The sequence below is a fragment of the Lycorma delicatula genome, chromosome 6 (assembly GCF_047948215.1).
Source record: "Lycorma delicatula isolate Av1 chromosome 6, ASM4794821v1, whole genome shotgun sequence".
NCBI lineage: Eukaryota > Metazoa > Arthropoda > Insecta > Hemiptera > Fulgoridae > Lycorma > Lycorma delicatula.
The window spans coordinates 104,307,510-104,327,589 of NC_134460.1; the positions used below are offsets into that span (position 1 = coordinate 104,307,510).

Sequence of the window (20,080 nt, forward strand, 5' to 3'; positions counted from 1 at the left end):
CAGGCTTTTTTTACCCCAATTTGTTGGTTTTCACTCCAGTATTCTCAAAATGTACTACAGATACGGTTGTGAGACATATTCGATTTTTTTAGATCATAAACAATATGAAATTACTAATTCTGTCTCTTGTTTTCGAAAAATGTCAATACGGCCTCATTTCACCGGGATAGCTAAAATCCGTACGAAATCTTTCACTAGCCATAATTTGCAAACGATGCATTTTAGAACATATGCTTATATGTGCTTTTTCCATAATTTTCACGCGTAGAATAGGTTATGAAAGACCCGTGAGAACTTCCTGATACGTTTTGTATATACGAATATATTATATTTAATATTAAATATGTGTTATTTAATATACACATCAGAGCATGTGTTCAAAGTGTCATCTTTCTGCTTTTATATATTCATAGCGGCGGTTAACCATTGAATTATATATTACTTCCCATTAATGTTATTCTGATTTATAAAATATACTAAGTTTTTAATCGGCAGTTTAGGCGATTCTAATCGCTTGGATTTGAAGAGAATACCTTATTTTCTTACATTATTTTAAAATTTTACGTTCTTATTATCTAAGTACCTTTGGATCTTAAACAGAGAAAAAAAAACCTTGCGAGAGATTTTCATGGATGGAATCAGAATTCTTATTTTTTGTCTTCATTATTACTGAAAACACAAAGTTGTACTTGTTTTATGTACTTAAATGCCAATATTCTCAATATAGATATAAAAATGAAATTAAAAATAATTGTTTAGTACTTATATCAGCTGATTAACCAACGGAAAGACTAAATTTTACAGGAGAAACTGTAAATTTGTTACAGGAGAAACTGAGACATGACCAATCGTGTATTTTAATATAAAAACATACATTTTTATTTGTTTTTATGATATATCGTCCTTGATTAAAGGATGGTTACTCCAAAAATATCTTTATTTTTTTCAAGTTTTTTAAATCTTTGCTTAATTTGTTATTATAATAATTGATTTTGTTTTGTCTGTTGATTTAGTCATTGACGATAATTTTTATGATTTATATCATATCTTATTACAAGCCAAAAACCGTTCGTAAACGATATTTTGTCTTGTTCTTAACATAACATAAATGATATAAAGTCACGGTGATGATTCATGATTTCCGCTGATTTTTCGATTTGGCTTAACTTAGTTTTTCGATTTTTCATCTCTAATCAGAATTCTCATCTGGAAAGCCACAAAACCTTCTTCCTTGATTTTAGCGTCATAAACAGGAGTAAATTTTTCTATCAAATAATGAAATCCAGCAACATTTTTATCCATCGTACAAGAAAGTTTTTAGAATTTAGTATGAAGTGGAGGTAGGAGAATCATTTCCGAATTAACTAATGGGGAATGTGGAAACCTTTTCGGTCCAGGGTGCTTCACGCTTTGGCCATTTCATCATGATGTAGTGATCTTTCTTCTTTTCTGTCCCATTCACACAAAATCGCAACAAAATTTACTGTACGGAGCTGAAAATTTTAAATCGCAACATGTAGTCCAACGGTACTTTTTACTGAATTTTTCTAACAGGATTTTCATATTGTCATAAGTTTATTCATTAGTTTTCTATTCTAACGGCACAGATGGAAATATGCTGCCATTATACAAAAGACAACCTTTAAATTAGGTTTCGAAAATCAGTGAATAGTCTCAAATTTTGTAGAGTTATGTTCATGATAGTGCATCCATGATAGCACAAATATTGTTGCAGTACAACAAACTATTTTATTCAGAAAATAAATCTTGAAGCTCTTGTTGACGATTACAAACACAGTTTAGAATCAGTATGGAGAAGATTCCACCCTTTCAACCTAAATCCCAAAAGCTCAGCTTGTTTCCACAACAAAGTCAAATCCCGAAAAAGTCGTTTAATTCAGTCTGAGTTATCAGATGAGATACACGGGAAGAGGATTCTGCTTCAAAAGGAGAATCATCTAGCTCCTCATGTTCAGTGTCTACCTCATATTCTGCTTCATCTTTTAAAGTTTGACGTGTTGGAAGATACGGGACAGGCAAGTCCTCACCAGGAGGCCCTGGTCTTATAGCTGACGGTAAATTCGAGCACTGCGTTGTGTGTCTGGATTTACAACTTATTACTTTTGTTTTTGTACGACAAAAATAATAGTCCACGAAATGAAAAATGACAAAATTTCACGCTACACCATCGGTATGAAAAAAATCTATCTGCCGATTCCCCCGCGGATAATTTAGCATTAGCTTATCCGGATCATTTACGCACTTTCTTAGAATATTTATTTACAAAATACTTGATTGTAAAAGACCAATTACTGTAAGTCATAAAACAGAATGATGAAACCATAGAACCTGCATACACAGCGAACGTTTAAACAATACTGGTGTGTATGTCTCGGAAGACTCCCCTTAGTTAACATTCCACAATCTACAACAAATGAATCTCATTCATATACAGCTGTTGCCTTAATAATGTTGTATTTGTACACTCTATGTTAGAAATCGTTTCATATATTCTTTTCTGTATATATGTTACCCTAAATAAACGTACAGAATTCCGCAAAAGCAATATTTCAAAAATATTATCATGCAAAAGCTGTGGGTGATGGAAAAATTGTGATTATATTTCTGAATTTAGCATAAAGGATTTTTGCATTATGAACATAATATTTCATGAGCCAAAATCTGTGTATGTTATTATTAAACATTCTATTCTGTTTTTATATTGACGTCATTAAAATGTTTATTACGGTGGCGTTATGGCCTGTTGCTAAAGAGTCATTAGCTTTGCTAAAGAGTATTACGGTTATTAAGAATAAAAGGTGAACTCTTATAGCACTGTTTTAGAATTGGAATCAGTTTATCAAAATAAGCATTTCAGTTGTATTTTAAATTTACGTGAAATTCATTGTATGATATTTTTCAACTTTTTTGAATCTGCATTTAATTTTTCTCTATTACTTAATTTTTTTACGCCTACTACTTGGGCGAAAAGAGTCAATTTTCATTGGCATCCGGTGCTTAAAATCCACCCACCTTTACTTCACCTCTAATCTGAACTCAAGCTTTCCTGTCAATCTTCTTCCGGCAGTTTTCCCCGTTACAGTTTTTTCTTGTACACTTTTTCCAACCTTATATTTCCTCAGGACATGTTCTGACCATTCATTGAAATTCTTATACTATTTGCTAAATTTCCTCATTTCTTCTTCATCTCATTTGTTTTAAATCTTGCCGATTGCTACAAAATGTTTCATTTGATGTATTTATTTTAAAACATCATCAAATTTTTCCCGTCTTCTCTAATTTCGATGACTTTATCTCGTTTAATAGATGACATTGAAAATATAAAGTAGATTGTTTAATAAATGGTTCTCGGCTGTTAAATAGAATTGATTTTAATGAAGTGTAAAAACCCTTTTGTTATGTGAAGTGAAGAAATGTAAAAATCCTTGCACAGTTCTGAGCAAGAAGGCCGACTTTTCGTTTCAGATGCCCTCACTATTTCGCAGTCAAAAACGCACTGATTTTCAGAGTTCAGCGCACTACATACGTTCGATTAACGAGTAGACCCCTTTACACAAGCATCAAGTTTCAACTCGCTCACCACTGTGACTCAATGCATAAGCGCATATGAAAAATACAGTTAATTTTATTAATCGTGGCCCATTGGTATTGATATATAATTTATTTATATAATAGTTTCCATTTACCAACAATTTTTAATAGTATGTTCGAGCGTTTTCGGATTACTAATCCATCCTCAGAAACATTGATATGTTATAATTATAATTATTTACTTCACATATCATTAATTATACTAACTTAAATTTTTAAAACAAAAATTATAAGTATAACAATTGATCGACGAAAGGTAAAATAACCGTTATCCGTCATGTCGGTATGAAGGTCTCAATTGTTACATATTGATAACAATTGAGACCTTCATACTGACATGACGGATAACGCTTACATTATTTTCCCGTTTCACGATCAATTGTTATAATTTTTGTTTTTAAAATTCAAGTTATATCAACACATCAATGTTCCTGAAGATGGATCACTAATCCGAAAGCCCTTGAACATACTATTAAAGATTGTTGGTAAGTGGAAACTGTTATATAAATAAAATAAGTTAACATAATCTAAAATTTTTTTCGATCTTAAATTAAGTGTAGCTCAAGAACGACTTAACTAATCTTCATAGAATTTTCTGCAGTACAGTAAGTTTTGAAAGTGGAGTATATACGAGACGCGCCAACATAAAATTTAGTTATGATGAATCTTAGAAAGTTAGATAGATAATTGTACTCAATACAAGAATTATGATGATCTTAGCAGAAATATTATATATATATATTAATAATAATTTTGTTGAATTCCTTAGTTCATCCTTTATTATTTTATTGCCGAAGTAAAAACAACGTTCAGTTTTTGGTAGTATGTTTTGTTCTTCTCTTTCAATGTTATTCATTTTACTATTTTCATTTTCCCATTGAAATGATACCTTTTGTCTAAAATCTGGTTTACATCAGTAACTAGATTAATAAGGAAAGAGAAATACAGATTTTGACACTTTTTTTTCTAAAATCATTTTTACGTAAAGTATACTCTAAATTTAATATCCAATATTTTATAAACACAATAAAGTATTTTAAGGTGAGGAGTCATTATGAAAAGTTAAACAATGATAATAAAAATGTTTATTTCCCAGACAAAAAATTTCCGATATCTGAACATCATTAAATAAGTCATAGCGTGGTTGTAGATAACTGAAGAATACAGTTATGTTTTTATAATAAAATTTTACAACAGAAAATAAAACAGAATGTGCATGTTTTATATTAGAATATATATATATATATATATATAGTACGAGACATTACTATTTAGGAACAGTGCGGATGTCCAAAATTCAATAAAGTCAGGGCTCGGCCCGTCATGTTGCGTGTTGAAGGTGTATATCTGTGAACAACTTTTGGTTCACAGATAAAGTAAACCTTTACCGCCTCTCCTCTTCCCATTGTTACTTCCTTTACCTTTCCTTGTGCCCAACACCATCTATTAACCAAGGTCTTTCTCGCTTTCTTTTTTATCAAACTCTGTCTTTATTAAAGATTTCCTTGTTAATTACTTTTTTAACCTTGATTCTGGTTAAAGTAGAATAAATCGATTTAAAGTAATAAAATTTTCTTATCTAATCACATGAAATAAATAATTTATCGTTTTATTATTAGCAAAAAAAATCACTTTTGCAGAATATTTGAAAAAAAATTGCGAATTATCAAAGATCCATAACTTTATAATATTTGATAATATTTATAATTTTTAAATGTGATAAGTCGAACCAATAAATGTGTTTTATAATTGGTTGTGTACAAAACTTTGATTAGTTAGAAAAGTTGATAATTATCCGAGTTACATAGAATGTTCTGATTTTCACTAGATAGGAAAAGGGAAAAAAAAATTAAAATTCACTTAGGTTTATTTAGAAATTAACCCACTTCAAATAAAAATTAGGAAGGGCTATTGTTAAAGACCGTTTTTTATACTTTCTCATTTCGTCACACCTGGTAATTTCTTCAACAAACATCATCTCTTGCCGGGAATTTTTTGGTTAAATTTTCTAAATTATTGGTGAAAAAATTATATAATAAGATTATGTAAATTATATTATTGTTAATAGATATATTATTATTGTTATTATATAAATTACGTAAAGGTTTATGTAAAATAAAAATAGTAATTATAGAATGGACAGAAAAACAGACAAAAGATTCCGAAAATGATCCTGATATTCTATTCGAATTTTAGGTCTTCATACGAGGTTGAAACCCAACCTCAATTTTGTAGTTGCACTATCAAATTTCCTGAAACCATCTCTGATATAGTGATCTTAAATGAAATAAAACTAATTTAATAAATCATATCTGCCAATGTGAATTTTATATATGGTATCTACTTATTTTTAACGCTTTTTGGAACTGCTCCATCTTCAGAAAATTACTCACTGGAGGTCTTATCAAAGATACAATGGAAAACGAAGAAAACAAACAAACACGTATACATATAAAGTCATAACACAATCAACAATACATAAAAAAACACACGAACAAACGCGCCGTATGCGTGCTCTACATATTTTTTGAGCGACACATGAATCGCTGTACATGGACGACGGTGTGCACATGTCACGTTTGTGCGTGGTTTTATGTGTTATGACTTTTACGTGTATGTTTGTTTTTTCATTTTTCATTTTACATTGATGTGATAACGAATCCAGTGAGTGTTCTTTTTAAAGATAGAGCAGAGTTCCGAAACGCGTCAAAAGTAAGTAGATCTAAATAAAAAGTTCACATAGACGAATACAATTTATTAAATTAATTATCAGTTGTGACTTGGATGCATTAAGATGAATTTAAAATAAAATTTATTAATTAATTTAAAATTAATTAATGGTTGATATACGTATTAATTAAAATATGAATTTATATGTAGAAAATTACTTTATAAATTAATAAATTTCAGGTTGAATGTTAATGCGCTGACCGAATCAGATATATATATATATAAAATATAAACTAAGTCTTCTTAAATCTGCTATTTGTTGCTGCTATAAAAAACTTACATTAAAAAATATATTATTTTTATGTAATTTAAATTAAAGGAAAATAAGAAAGCTACAGGAAATATTCATGCAAATAAAGTCAACCATTTAAGTGATTTCCGTAGAAAGAATTCTATTTCAGCAACTAAAGACCGTAATTTGTCTGTAGAAAATTGTTCTCTATGTAGTAAGTTGCAACCTGAGTTATTCAGTGTCTTGAGTAAACACTTAGACTCTATAATAGAAAATGTTTTATTTTTTTGATATTTAATAACTAAATATTTTCATTATTTATTGCTCTAAATTATAACAAAAAGAAAATTTACGTAAGAATTATCCTTCGCAAAATAGGCTCTTGAATTTTTTTTTTATATCTTTAATAGATTAATTTATAGTAAAACCATTCACAAAAGTTTTCTTCTGAAAAAGATAACCAGTACATTAAGAAATAATAATAAAAATAAAAAAAAATACGTAGTGAAGGTAAGCTAGTTTGAATCAGTAGTCTATAAAATTACAGAATTAAAATTAAAATTACTTTTCTGAGTTAAAAGATACATCATAAATAGATATCACTTTATAAATAATTTATTAAAACAAGTAGAATTTAAAAATGTTACAAAGAAGGGTGGATTATAAAAATATATCATATTACACACCATTTTTATTTAATTCTTAAACCAAGCAAACCAGTCCATGAAGTTTCCCCATTTTAGTCCATTATTTTAATACTTCTCTTATCTTACGTACATAAAAAAAGTTATTTTAAGAAGATTGCAACAGCTAATAGAGAGATTAAATGTGATGCTTGATTCCAGTTCGGCTTTCAGTAAGAATCTATGTCCTTGTATTGTAGAACCAATACATATCTATTATTGCTAAAACCTTTAGAATTATTATATTAGTACTAAATAATGGACTATGCCAATTCCCATTAGGATACAAATCCCCAGCCGAAGCGCCGATAGTCTATCTATCGGCTGTAAGTATATGATGACTGGTTGTGGCTGACTCGTAGACAAGATCTTGCTCAAGCGCAGTCTGATCATCTATGACTACTGGCGGTCTGTTGTCGACCGGATGGCCCGGGCCTAGGTAATTATGATTGGGAAAATTCATTCATTCATAGCGGCGTACAATGAAATTGCCGCGCTTTATATATATATTTTCCCGCCACTAACGATTGGTGGGAAATAAATTACCGCCAACTTATTTTACTTGTTCGGATCTTTCCAAGAAAAATCCAGCCTGCCCCCTGACGAGCTGAATTCCACAGCTGCGACTATTGGAAGTCAGGAGTATGTAGATCCTGGCACCTATTATTTTATTAGTACTAACCTGTAAAACTAATATCAGTACTTGTTAGTATATTAGCCTTGTATTAGTACACATGTCCTTTACAACGTGTAATTTAGAACAAATGTACAAGAGTAGTGAATAATATTAATATCGCCTGTGAGGAAAAAAGTGGAAATCCTAACAAGCAGTCGACAAAGTTTCGCATGACGGCTTGCTAAAATTAAACATCTCCTTCCTTATCAGTATGTCTTACTACTGAAGTCATATCTACAGAGCCGGTTCTTTAAGATTAAATTTTCTTTTTTATTAACGCGATTTTCACCCTATGGAGTTTTCCAAGATGTTGGTCTCGCTCCGATATGCTATATTTTATATATACGTCCGTGTTGCTTGTTTCACAAAACAACAATTTTAACTTTTATTGTTGACGCTGCAATGCAAGCAACTCACGATTTACCTCATAAAGCATCTATTCACTTACAAAAGCATCTGATTAAATTGCATGGATGGCAGGAAAAATGGCGGATGAGAACAAAAGAAACAAAAAGTCATTTTAATAGATCGTGTAAGCTTCTGGAAGGATGTGCGCACTATAATTTACTTTAACGATCTAAAAATTCCTCAGTCGAACACATCAAAATAACTCGCCGTGGACTTTACAAATACCTGATCTGGAAGTCTTTTATTACATTTAAAAGAAAACAATATAGTCTTAAATTAAAAAAAAAGACTATTAATAAGAAATCGTCTTTATCTATAAAAAAAAAAAAAAAATTCTAGAAATCAGTTTTAAAATCCTATGGATCTACGTAATGCAATTATGATGGACTTCTGTAATTCAAATATAAAGATTGTACAAAAATATCAGCCAAGATTATTACGTATCATCTCCAACTCCCCATTGGAGTATGAGTTGTAGATATAACAAACAAGATCATCTGTAGAGATTTAAACATTCTAACTATTAAAAAATAAATTAAACGTTTTTGCACAAGTTATTTATTACGTTTGGAATCGCACTCTAATATTTGGCTATCAATTTATTAGATATCGATACACAGTTTTTTTTTCTGTTTAACCTCCGAGACCACCGTTAGGTATTGCATTACAGGATTTGTGATGAACGATATTGTAGTGTGTGTGAAAATGCCATGCCTAATCGGGATTCGAACCCGGGACCTCCGGATGAAAGGCCGAGACGCTACCAATCGCGCCACGGAGGTCGGCCGATACCACAGATTGACGATTGAAACAAAAACATTCTACATTTCCCTCTTCTATAATTTCTCAAAACATCTGTTCATGTTACATTTTATCATCTTTGGAAAGCCTCAAGAATTCTTATGGCTCCATACAATAAAGTATTATTGTTAAATTTATCCGAACGAGTTTAACATGCGCGGATAAAAAATTTCTTTGAGTCAAATAAACATGTATCCTCACCTCGTACGTTCATTTATGATTTATTTTTCACGTTACTTAAGTAAATGGGTTTGATTTACATCCAGTTATCCTCGTATAAATATTAAATTACAGTTTTATAGATTAATTAATGTAAAGTATATTAACGAGATGAATTTACTTTTTTTAAATAAAACGTATAGACGTTATGGCTATTTATAAACCTTGACAGTAAGTTATTAATTAAACAGCTTCTGTGTCAATAATGCATTTTGTGTACTAAACTAAATGTATGCTAGAATGTTCAGCCTAATTTATGCTTTAAGAAACACAAGGTTGACGTTTATTCGTTGGACATGCAAGCCTTGATTATTATTGTAAGGTTTAAGCGCGTGACAATACCTCTACTACTTAAAGACTTATTTCTAATTGAAGGGGAAGGGGTTGTATAACAAGTGTACTTATTATTTAATGTACTCCTAATACGAAATGGAAGTAGTTTGGAAAAAGAATTGAATTTTTTTCCAAAAAAAAAAAAAAACAAATGCACTGGATAAAAGAAAAAAAAAGTAGTTTATTTAATCCTCTTTTGTGAGAAATATAAACAACAAAGTATTATTATGGTTGCTTTTGCAAGTAATTCTGAAACGGAAAGAAATATTTTTAAAGAATTCTGATTCTGGTATCTAATTCAAATGGATTTACTGCTTGTTGAACTTTAAAACTGGTATTTTTTGTGGATATATTTCTGTGTATAAGTGTGGAAACCTATGTGGTGCCCGGATTTATGATCCTATCCAGGTATTCTGTTCTACCGGGAGTAAATCTCAAACCTGCTTTTCTTCTTTTAATTTTTTCTATTATTTAAATTTTGTTTCATTTTTGCTTACACAATTTCTCTTGAAGCGCAAATAGTTTTAATAGGGTTAATGTTTATTGATATAATTTATTTATTATAGAAAATTAATTAAAAAACACAATAAAATTAATTTATCGATATAGAATGTTATTTATTTCATATTATTTTTCCATATCATATGGGCGTTTTGCCAAAAATAGGCGGTTCTTCTTACCTATGTTTATTTATTAAATTGTTTACAACAATTTGGATTTGTGTGTATATATATATATATATATATATATATATATATATATATTTCAAATTGTATATATATATTTGCAGTTGATTCAAAAGGAAATAATCTGGAAACTGTTTCTAGAGCTTGAAATAAGGAAAGACTTTCATATAAACATTTGTCAGAAGACGCTTTGTTATCGAGCTACGGCTAGCGAAAAATTTTGCGAAAAATCTTTTCAGTTCCCCCGGTGAAATTTCAGTATATTTGGATTAAACGATGGTTTCTCATCTTTTTTGAGCAGAAGAATCGAACAAAACAGGTCCAAGAACGGTATTTTTCAGTTTTCATGGTACTCAACGTAAAACAGAAAAATTCGATGACAAAAAACATTTTTTTTTTGTTTGTAGTATAACAATAACTTTGTTAAAAGACTCATAAATACGTAAATTTTATTATCAAAACGTGCAGAGAATTTTATTCGAGAAAATTGATTTAATATAGTCTATGAAAAACAAAACAAAATCAACTTTTATCAATAACGAACTTAACAAAACTTTTTATTAATTTGTAAAAATTGTAAACAGCAGTTTTTAGAACAATAAACTTAGACGTATGAAAAATTGAAATATTTTTAATTTACTTTTAAAAAAATACTCACTGCGGTTTATACTTTAATAATTTATTACATGATACCCAAAATGGAGTGAAATATGTGTGGTGAAGTATGGTATGGTGTGTTAGGGTGCATGTATGTGTATATGTTTGTTCCACCGTACACCGATTTAGATATATGACCGACCCCGCGCAGGAATCCTTACTTTACCGGAAGTGTCATAGGCTATATATTAAATATAAAACACATATATATATATATATATATATATATATTAAATATAAAACACATATATATATATATATATATATATATATATATTTTATATATTATATTAAAATTATTATTATTATATTATATTATATTAAAAACTTTTTTAAAATTTAAATGTATTATTAATTTATTAATTATTAATCTGTGATAGTAAAAAAAATTACTATATATATATATATATATATATATCTTAAACGTATTATATGTTTAAATAGATTTAAAAAAATTGAGAATAGAATTATACCATTTAAAATAGTTATCTATAACAGTATATAAAACTATATACAAAATTGACATCCGCACGTTCTTTAATTATCCTTTATTAAAGAGCCATGTTTTTTTTTTTTTAGTTTTTAATACTTATTTCTTGTTATTTTCTTGTACGAAGTAAAGGAAGTATTGTGATCGCGGAAAATTTCGGCTTTCGGATGTCAAAGAAAATATCCATTTTAACCATCCTTGAATAAATTTTGACTAGTCTCGACGTGACGGCTGTACGTAAGCATGTATGTAGTATGTACGTACTTATCTCGCATAACTCAAAAACGATTAGCCGTAGGATGTTGACATTTTTTATTTATTTCTTGTAACATCTAATATGCACCTCCCCTTCTGATTGTATTCGATTGAATCAAAAGTGTCCAAAAAAGCTCAAAAACACGAAAAACTTTGGATTTTGCACTTTTTCTTAACTGCAGTAATAAGCCTTTCATTGAGGGCATTTCAACGATATTTCATAAGTGGTTCTTATTTTCATTGGTTCCAGAGTTGTAGTCAAATAAAATTTTAATTAATGAATATGGATCTTACAAGGGAAGGCACATCGGTTCGAATCAGACTTCATCTCCTTTTTTTTTAAATTTACTTTTTTAACTTTTTTTTAATTTACTTTTTTAACTTTGTTTAAAAATTTAAATGTATTATTAATTTATTAATTATTAATCTGTGATAGTAAAAAAAATTACAGTAAGTAATTATTCAGTAATAATAATTTAAAAAAATCAAAAGTTATTAGTGAAATAAAATTTTATGTATTTAAAAAATGTATATTTGTAATTTAATAGGCGTTATTAGATATGTGTGTATGTAATATATTTGGTGAAACATCTGCTTATATAATATTAATTGAAAATTATAATTTAGAATCGTATTATTTTTGGATTTTCTAGCTTAATCTCTGTTTAATTATTCTGGAATTTCTGTTTAATTTTATCTACATTAAAGTTCAACTACAGAGTGTCTGAAATATAGACAAATCAAATAGTCCTCACAAGAACAACATATACACTGAGGCACACATGCCCAGTTTTTAATAAATTGTAAATTATTATATTTTAGTTCTTTCCTCTGATGTTGTCGGATAATACTCGCCCTAAGTCATCATTTCGTTTATTTTTTTTTTGCCAGTAATTTAATCGCTCTTTGTTTTGATATACTCGTAATTCTTTTGATCTTAATTTGTGTACACGTTCTCTAGTTTTCACATTTTCTCTCTCTTTATATTCATCATTATTTCATAATCTTTTTATTCTTTCCTTGGTCTTAACGTTTTCTCCCTCTTTATACTTATCAACTACTCTTAATGTTTTTATTATTTCTTTGGTTTCAACATTTTCTTCTTCTTTATATTTATCATCTTCTTTTAATTTTTTTTATTCTTCATTTGTTATTAAAATTTTCTTCCTCTTCATATTCATCTTTTGTCGTTTTTTTTTGGAATATATTTCTTTATGTTATCTTTATTTTTCCTGAATGATCGTTTCTTTTTCATTTTTGATTATTCACCAAATAATCCAATAAAACAAACTAAATATTTTACACCGTAATGTAGAAATTAACATTTGTAACCAGCATATAGGAGTTCAATAAACGGAATAGTTAATTACTATTAATTAGTAATAGTTAATTATTATTTACTTTTATTTATGCAACACAACAGAAATCTGAAACTTTTGTTAATCATCAACTCACTAAGATACGAATAATGCTGATCTAGTAATACGAGTAATAAAGGGACTTTTACTCCATCCCAATATTTCATGTAAGATTGTTGGATTAATAATTTTATAATCGTTTGATATTAATAAAAACTAATATTTCAGCAGTTGTGTAACTGTTCACTTTATTAAAGAATTGGAGGATCGTATCTCACCTTCAAATGAAATAAGTTTAAATGAAGTGCAACAAAAAATGCGTATATGTAATTTAATAGGTGGACAAGGAACTCGTGTGGTTTTCCCATCAGATTTTATTCTATTAAAAGAAGAAGATATTTCAATGAAAATCAAAGGTTTTATTAAATTTTGAGTTGTAGAGCTATAATAATGTTACAAAGGGTAATGATGGGGCTTGTAATTCACTCAATTTGATTAAAAAAGCCCAGTGAGGAAGTGAATTTTCTCCATTGAATTCTTATTATATTTCGTTAAACAGTTTTCAAGTTCATTTACCGTATATTTAATTGAAGTTTAAATTTATTCATTTTCAATATAAGTAATATCCAGTTTGATTATTAGAAAATTTGAACCACACACTTAAAAATTTTTATATATATAATGATTCAATTTAATTTCAATAATTACGAGTAAATAATATTAGCCTGAAGTAAGAAAAGAGAGAGTCCGAGCTGCCCTCGTGTAACGGTAAAATTATGGACCTTTGTTTCCAAAGGATACATATTTTATATAGATATAAAAATAAATTTTTTTTTTTACGTTTGAGGGGACACTTTAGTCATCCATTTTTCAGTTCCTCTTGAATTTCTGTATTTGTCTGGCCTTTCGATTTTCTCTTCATTCTATCGGATCGTTGCTTCCTGATCCCGTCTGTGACCTCCACTTTGTTATGCCTTTCTAATTTTTTACCGTTGAATCTATTGTTTTGAAGTGCGTAGTTAATTTTCATTTTATTACAGGCGTTTTCAACCCTCGAACCAATTTCTTGAAGATCTCTTTGGATTTCTCACAACATATTATCCACAGGTTTTTTTTTAGTACTCCTTGTGACTATTTGTTTTAGAATTCGCTTCTCAGGCATTCTTGATACGTGGAAAAAATGGGAAATCCTTAGTTTTTTCATTGTACTGAGAATCGAGTCGACTTGTTTGTAGACTGTTTCATTTGTGGCAATTCGCCAGACTCCATCCTTTTGATAACTTTTATTTAAACAAGTTCCGATAATTCGCCTTTCTGTTTTTAAGTAATTGGTCCGTTTTACTTTCATTCTTAATTTGAAAGATAGTCTCACAAACATAAAGCGCTACCGGAAGTGCTACTGTGTTATAATGGTGAATTTTTAATTTTATTCAGAGATATTTTTTATTATATGTTTGCCAAGTTAGTGTAGAGGATAAAATTTTTGCAGATATTTACCGAATGTTTTAAAGTAATCTCTCTCGATTTATTTTTGTTAAAAATTTCTTCTATTTGACTTAAATGTCCTAATGGAAATTTCGTTTCGTATTTCTAATTATTTTGTTTGTCAGTTTCCTTTGGGAGATTAAGTTTTCATGAGAGTTTAATTTTTGTTAAAAAAATAAAGCTCATATATATTATACTCGTATTATTTAGAAGTGTATATATCTATGTATAGTGCAACAAAAGTGTATATCATAGAATTCGCCTTATCGAAAAAAGAAAAACAGATCAAAAAATCAATTACGGTTTATTAATAGAACTACAATATTTTATACTTATAATTACTGATATTTTAAAACCTGTATAAGCTAGTCAAAATGTCTATCATTCATAACATTATTTTACATTACTCACAATTGCAGAGCTCAAACGTTTGTTATTTAAATTACCTAGCTCTACTTCAAAGATTCTTCTTAAATCTTCCAATTTTGTGAATGTTTTTGAAAAATAAAATATTATTCTTAATGATTTTCCTAAGTGAAAAGTCCTGAGATGGGAGATCACATTTCCTTGAGGCTCAATCTGTCCAAGAAATTCAGTAAAGTTGTTGTTGAAGAATTCCCATACCCATAAAATGTAATATGGAAAAATTCAATTTCGTTGAAGAGTTAAAATTAAATTCTGAAACAATGGGCTGGTTTATAACTCAGATAATACTACATCTTGCAATATGAATTTCCAGTTAATGTTGTTAAAAAAGAATGGCCCACTTGGAGTTACTCCTAATATCTGCCTACATATTAAAACTACGAAAATTTAATTCGTGTTGCATTACAACATGAGGATTTGAGTCAAGCCAGTAGGTAATGTAAAAATGAGTAGCACAACTATTCGGATTGAAGCTAGCTTTATCTGTTTAAACAATATGGGTTTTTTGCCTTACATTGGATTAGATTCCATACCGAGAATTCCAAACGTCTGCGGAAATCATCAGCCATTAAAATTTATAACAGATAAGGTTGTTAAAATGTCAAATTGAATTATTCTAGAATACAGTGTATACTACAGGATGAGATATCAATCTCTGTATCATACAAATTTTTTTAAATCTTTCAATTTTCTTTTAATAATTCTTATACATTAGAGTATAAAGTACACTGGAAAACATCTACACAGTAGAGAAATCTCAGTTTGATTAATTCATGATATTTCCTCTATCTTCGTAGGCTTTTTTTTTAATCTCCAGGACCACTGTTAGATATTGCTTCAGAGGATGAGATAAATGATTTGTAGCGTGTGGGAATGCCACGCCTGACCGGGATTCAAACCGGGACTTCCGAATGAACGGCGGAGACACTACCAGTCACGCCACGGAGGCCGGCTATCTTCGTAGGCTTAGTTGTGTAAAACAGACGAAAATTTTAAATAGAAAGTGTAATGAAATATGCAAAGTAATTATTAATTTTTGATAAAAAAAATGCACGACAAAATTTATATGTTTATATTACATTCTTTATAATAGCGGTTCGATTTAATAAAAAGATTTCCGTAAAAAAACACTTTTAATGAAATTTTTTATAACTTTTTTGTCTTAGCATAATTATCATTAATCGTAAAGCTTGTCCTATTTCCCATCGATTTTGGTTAATTTCTATTGGATTAGCATACAATTATGTCGAAAAATTACTTTGTTTTAATAAACCAAAAGTAAAATATTTACATTGAAAAAATGTACTTAAATATATTCTAACAAAAGCTATAAAACCAATGGTTAGTTTATAGAATGTTGATATTTAAATGTCAAGGTATAAAAAATAAAGTAAGATAAAATATTTTCATAGAAGGAAATAACACGGTCCATCAGATCAATCTTGCCAATATACAGATATTATTATTATTATTATGTATGTGCAACAGATACCTTTTCATTGATTTGTCTTTTTACAGGCCACAGGGATGACACCTTTAATGCTTGCTGTAAAAGAAAATAGAACATCTTTTGTCGATAGACTGATTGAACTCGGTTGTGATGTAACTGCTAGAAATCATGTAAGTATTGACATAATTTATTTCGAAATTTTCTTTTGTTTTATATTTTAATAGAGCACATCTGTTCTAAAGTGATAATAATTGGAGTTGTATAATGCAATCATCATAAGTTTTTTAATCCTTCGTAAACAATTGTCTGTCTTATTTGATTTTAAGGATTTATTTGACGTGTTTAACTTCTCTAAATAGTTTCATAATAATTTATATGCTGTGTTATTATACAAAAATGGAAAGTTCTACGATCGTTGTTTTTTGAATTAGTAAATTAATTAAATATTTCATAATAAAAAATCTTATTTTCTTGACGTAAATGAAATTAATTTCTTGTTAATGTTATTTTTTTAAATATATTTTCTGTATTTCAAAAAAAGGAATTATTTTGTTAGTTTAAACAATTTTTGATTGATTCTAACTAGTAATTATAATTAAAAAAATTCTTCCGCAGTTCTGCGCAAGAAGATCGACTTTTTGTTATTTTATTTTTGTTTCTAACACATACCCAATCATCATGATCTTCAAAGTAGGTAACGCTACTTGAATACACCGAAAAATATTGCTAATAATAGATACTGCTGTTAAAGAAACGTCAACGTATTAACTTGCAGCATCACAACGACTCACGCTTAAATAACTTGTCCCGCTCAGTTTTTCGACTTTAAATTGAGCGTAACTCAAGAGTGACTCAATCAGTTTTCATATAAATTTCGCACGCACAACTTCAGATAATACAACTTATCTAAGTTTCAATGAAATTGATCTAGTAGTTTTGGAGATTTTCGAGCCACAAAATTTTATATATAGGCATATATATAAATATATATATATATATGTAGGCCCAAAAATAATTATGAACTAAAATTTTTTTACCGACTTGAAGAAAAATGCTGTATTACTTTTGGTCGCATGGTTTGAGTGGGGGAGATGGAAATGAATTTTCTTTACTTTTACTGAAAATACCGTTCATGAATAAAATTTTGTGGCTCGAAAGTCTCTGAAACTACTAGATCAATTTCATTGAAAGTTAGATATACTGTAACAGTGTATCTGGAGTTTTGCGTATGAAAATTTGATGAAGATTGATGGAATCTTCAGTTGCAATCAATTTAAGGTCGAAAACAGTCAACAGACATTGTACTGGTGCATTTTTCATAGGCGCTTACGGAGTGAGTCACAGTGGTGAGTGAATTTAAACTTGTTGCTTGTGTGTTGGATCTACTCGTTATTTTTAATTATTTCATCAAATTATGCTTATAATAATTAATTTTCTTATCAACAAAAGATATATTTTAATAATAAATTAAAATAATATATATACCTATACCTCTTTTAGTAGTTTTCTCATTTATATTTTGTATATTTCTTTTGCGCTAAATATTATACAAAATAAAATAAGAAAAGTCGATCTTCTTGTGCAGCAAGAATTTAAAAAAAATTTTAATTAGTTGTAAATTGGAAAACATTTTCGTTCAAAAACCAGTCAAATTATAAATTTAATTCAAATCTAAAATCATATAGTCGATTCGATTGTTAAACAATCATTATTAGTAGACACTTAGACGCTGATGAAAAGTATATATATGTGAAAATCAGTAAAGAAATAAATGAAAAAAGAAAGTAAACTATTCAGAGTATAAAAAATAACATCTGATCGATATTCGATCCCGGAACTTTCCGTTTGAAAGGCTTAGCTGAAACTATTCCAAGAAGATCTTTTATTAACTGACAAGTACAGAGTACTTACGAAACACTAAAAAAGTAGTATATTTATAGCAATAGTTTTAAAATAAGAATAACAAATATATTCAACTGTTAATTAATTTAGGCAATTCCTTAAAAACATCTAGACCGTTGAAAACAACATCCACCATAAAACCAGATTGCTCAGTCCAACTTAATGTGAGCCTTTGTAAGAGGTTTTATAGTTAAAATTTTATCTCAGAAAAGATAAAGACAGCATGAATCTTAAACCGTAGAGATATCCTCACCTATGAACTAAATTATAAGGGAAGGGCTAACTGTTTAACGTTCTTACGAAAACTTTCCCCAAAAAAAATTATCAAAACAAATTAGAAAATGTGTAGTTTATAAAAAAAAAAAAATATAGTGCAAAAAGTTATAAAGTATTAATCGTCTACCGTCATTCAACAATGTATCACTATTAGTAAATTAAATTTCCCAACTACCTAATTCTTGTTTACGTGTTTTTTTTTAAGCTATCGTTTCTGATAAACTAATTTTGTGACCAGTTCCTAGACTATGCTAGATTATAGCCGATTTCTTTGGTCTTCTATATTTATAATGAATCAAATGTTCCTTTATTTCAGTTTAATCATGTATGTTACATTGCAATTTTTGTTTTTTTACTTATAGATAAATATATAAGTATTCGCTCTTTCGAGAGAATTATATTTTTTATAATTATAGTAGTTACTAGCGTAATTAGTAGATGTAGTCAGGGTAGCGTTAATGTTGTGATTTTGAAGTAGTTTTTACTTTGTTGCTATTTTATTCAAATACGTAAATTTTGTCCGTGATTTCTTTGATATTACGGAAAAACAATGGAATTAGGTAATCAAGAGATTTAAATTTAATAATCAAATAACCATATTTTTTTTAATGTAATTTTTGTAAACGGTTTTTGAGCGTAATCTTGCTTTATCTATTTCAATAACAGTTTAGGATAGTTCTTAATTTACATGTTTACTGGTGTTCAACACTCATTTTTTTCCGTAGATAAATACTAATATATTTTTGCGAAACTGTTTTTAATTAATTTATTTTTTATGTTTATTATTATTATTTAGTTTTTCCCTTTCAATCAGAGATTCTTCAACAGTAGAATTAAAAAACAAAACAAAAAAAAACTAAAACAAACTATAGTTTTAAATAAAATACATAACTTTTCTTAATTTTCATTAAACTTTTTTCGAGTAATAGCATCTATCTCCAGTATCTTCCCAAATCCTCAGACGATTTAAAAAAAAATGATTAGAATCAAAGCCCCTCACACGAGCTATGGCACGAGATTTCATGATAGTTATTTTTAACTACTATCATGTTGATTATATCGTGTATGCCTAAATCATGCGCGGTATTGAGATTTTGTATAGATTTTTTTTCTAATGTGAGGTACATTTTTAACAATAGATAATTTTATTGCCAACATAGCAGTGTAATACGGACCGACCAAGGTAAGTTCCTTTCTTGAGCGTCGTCATTTTCACCGATAAATTTATCTCGTTATTACCTAATTTGAATATAACTTTAAAATGGTTCTGTTAATAAAGTCACCTAAATAAACTTCCTGTAGTAACATTCTTTCAAAGACTGTACTCATTTTAAAAAAAATTACTAAATCAACTTAAGGCTACGTTTTGATGATCCTGTATTTGACTTCGTCATTATAAAG

At 28.6% G+C, this 20,080-nt stretch overlaps 1 protein-coding gene across 1 annotated transcript in view; it reads left to right on the forward strand.

The window, feature by feature from the left end:
- nompC (no mechanoreceptor potential C) overlaps window positions 1-20,080 on the forward strand; it is a 243,395-nt gene that overhangs the window by 18,837 nt on the left and 204,478 nt on the right. The window contains exon 3 of the mRNA XM_075369639.1: window positions 16,570-16,671. Within this exon, the coding sequence (XP_075225754.1) occupies window positions 16,570-16,671 (102 nt within the window). The remainder of the gene's footprint in view (window positions 1-16,569; window positions 16,672-20,080) is intronic.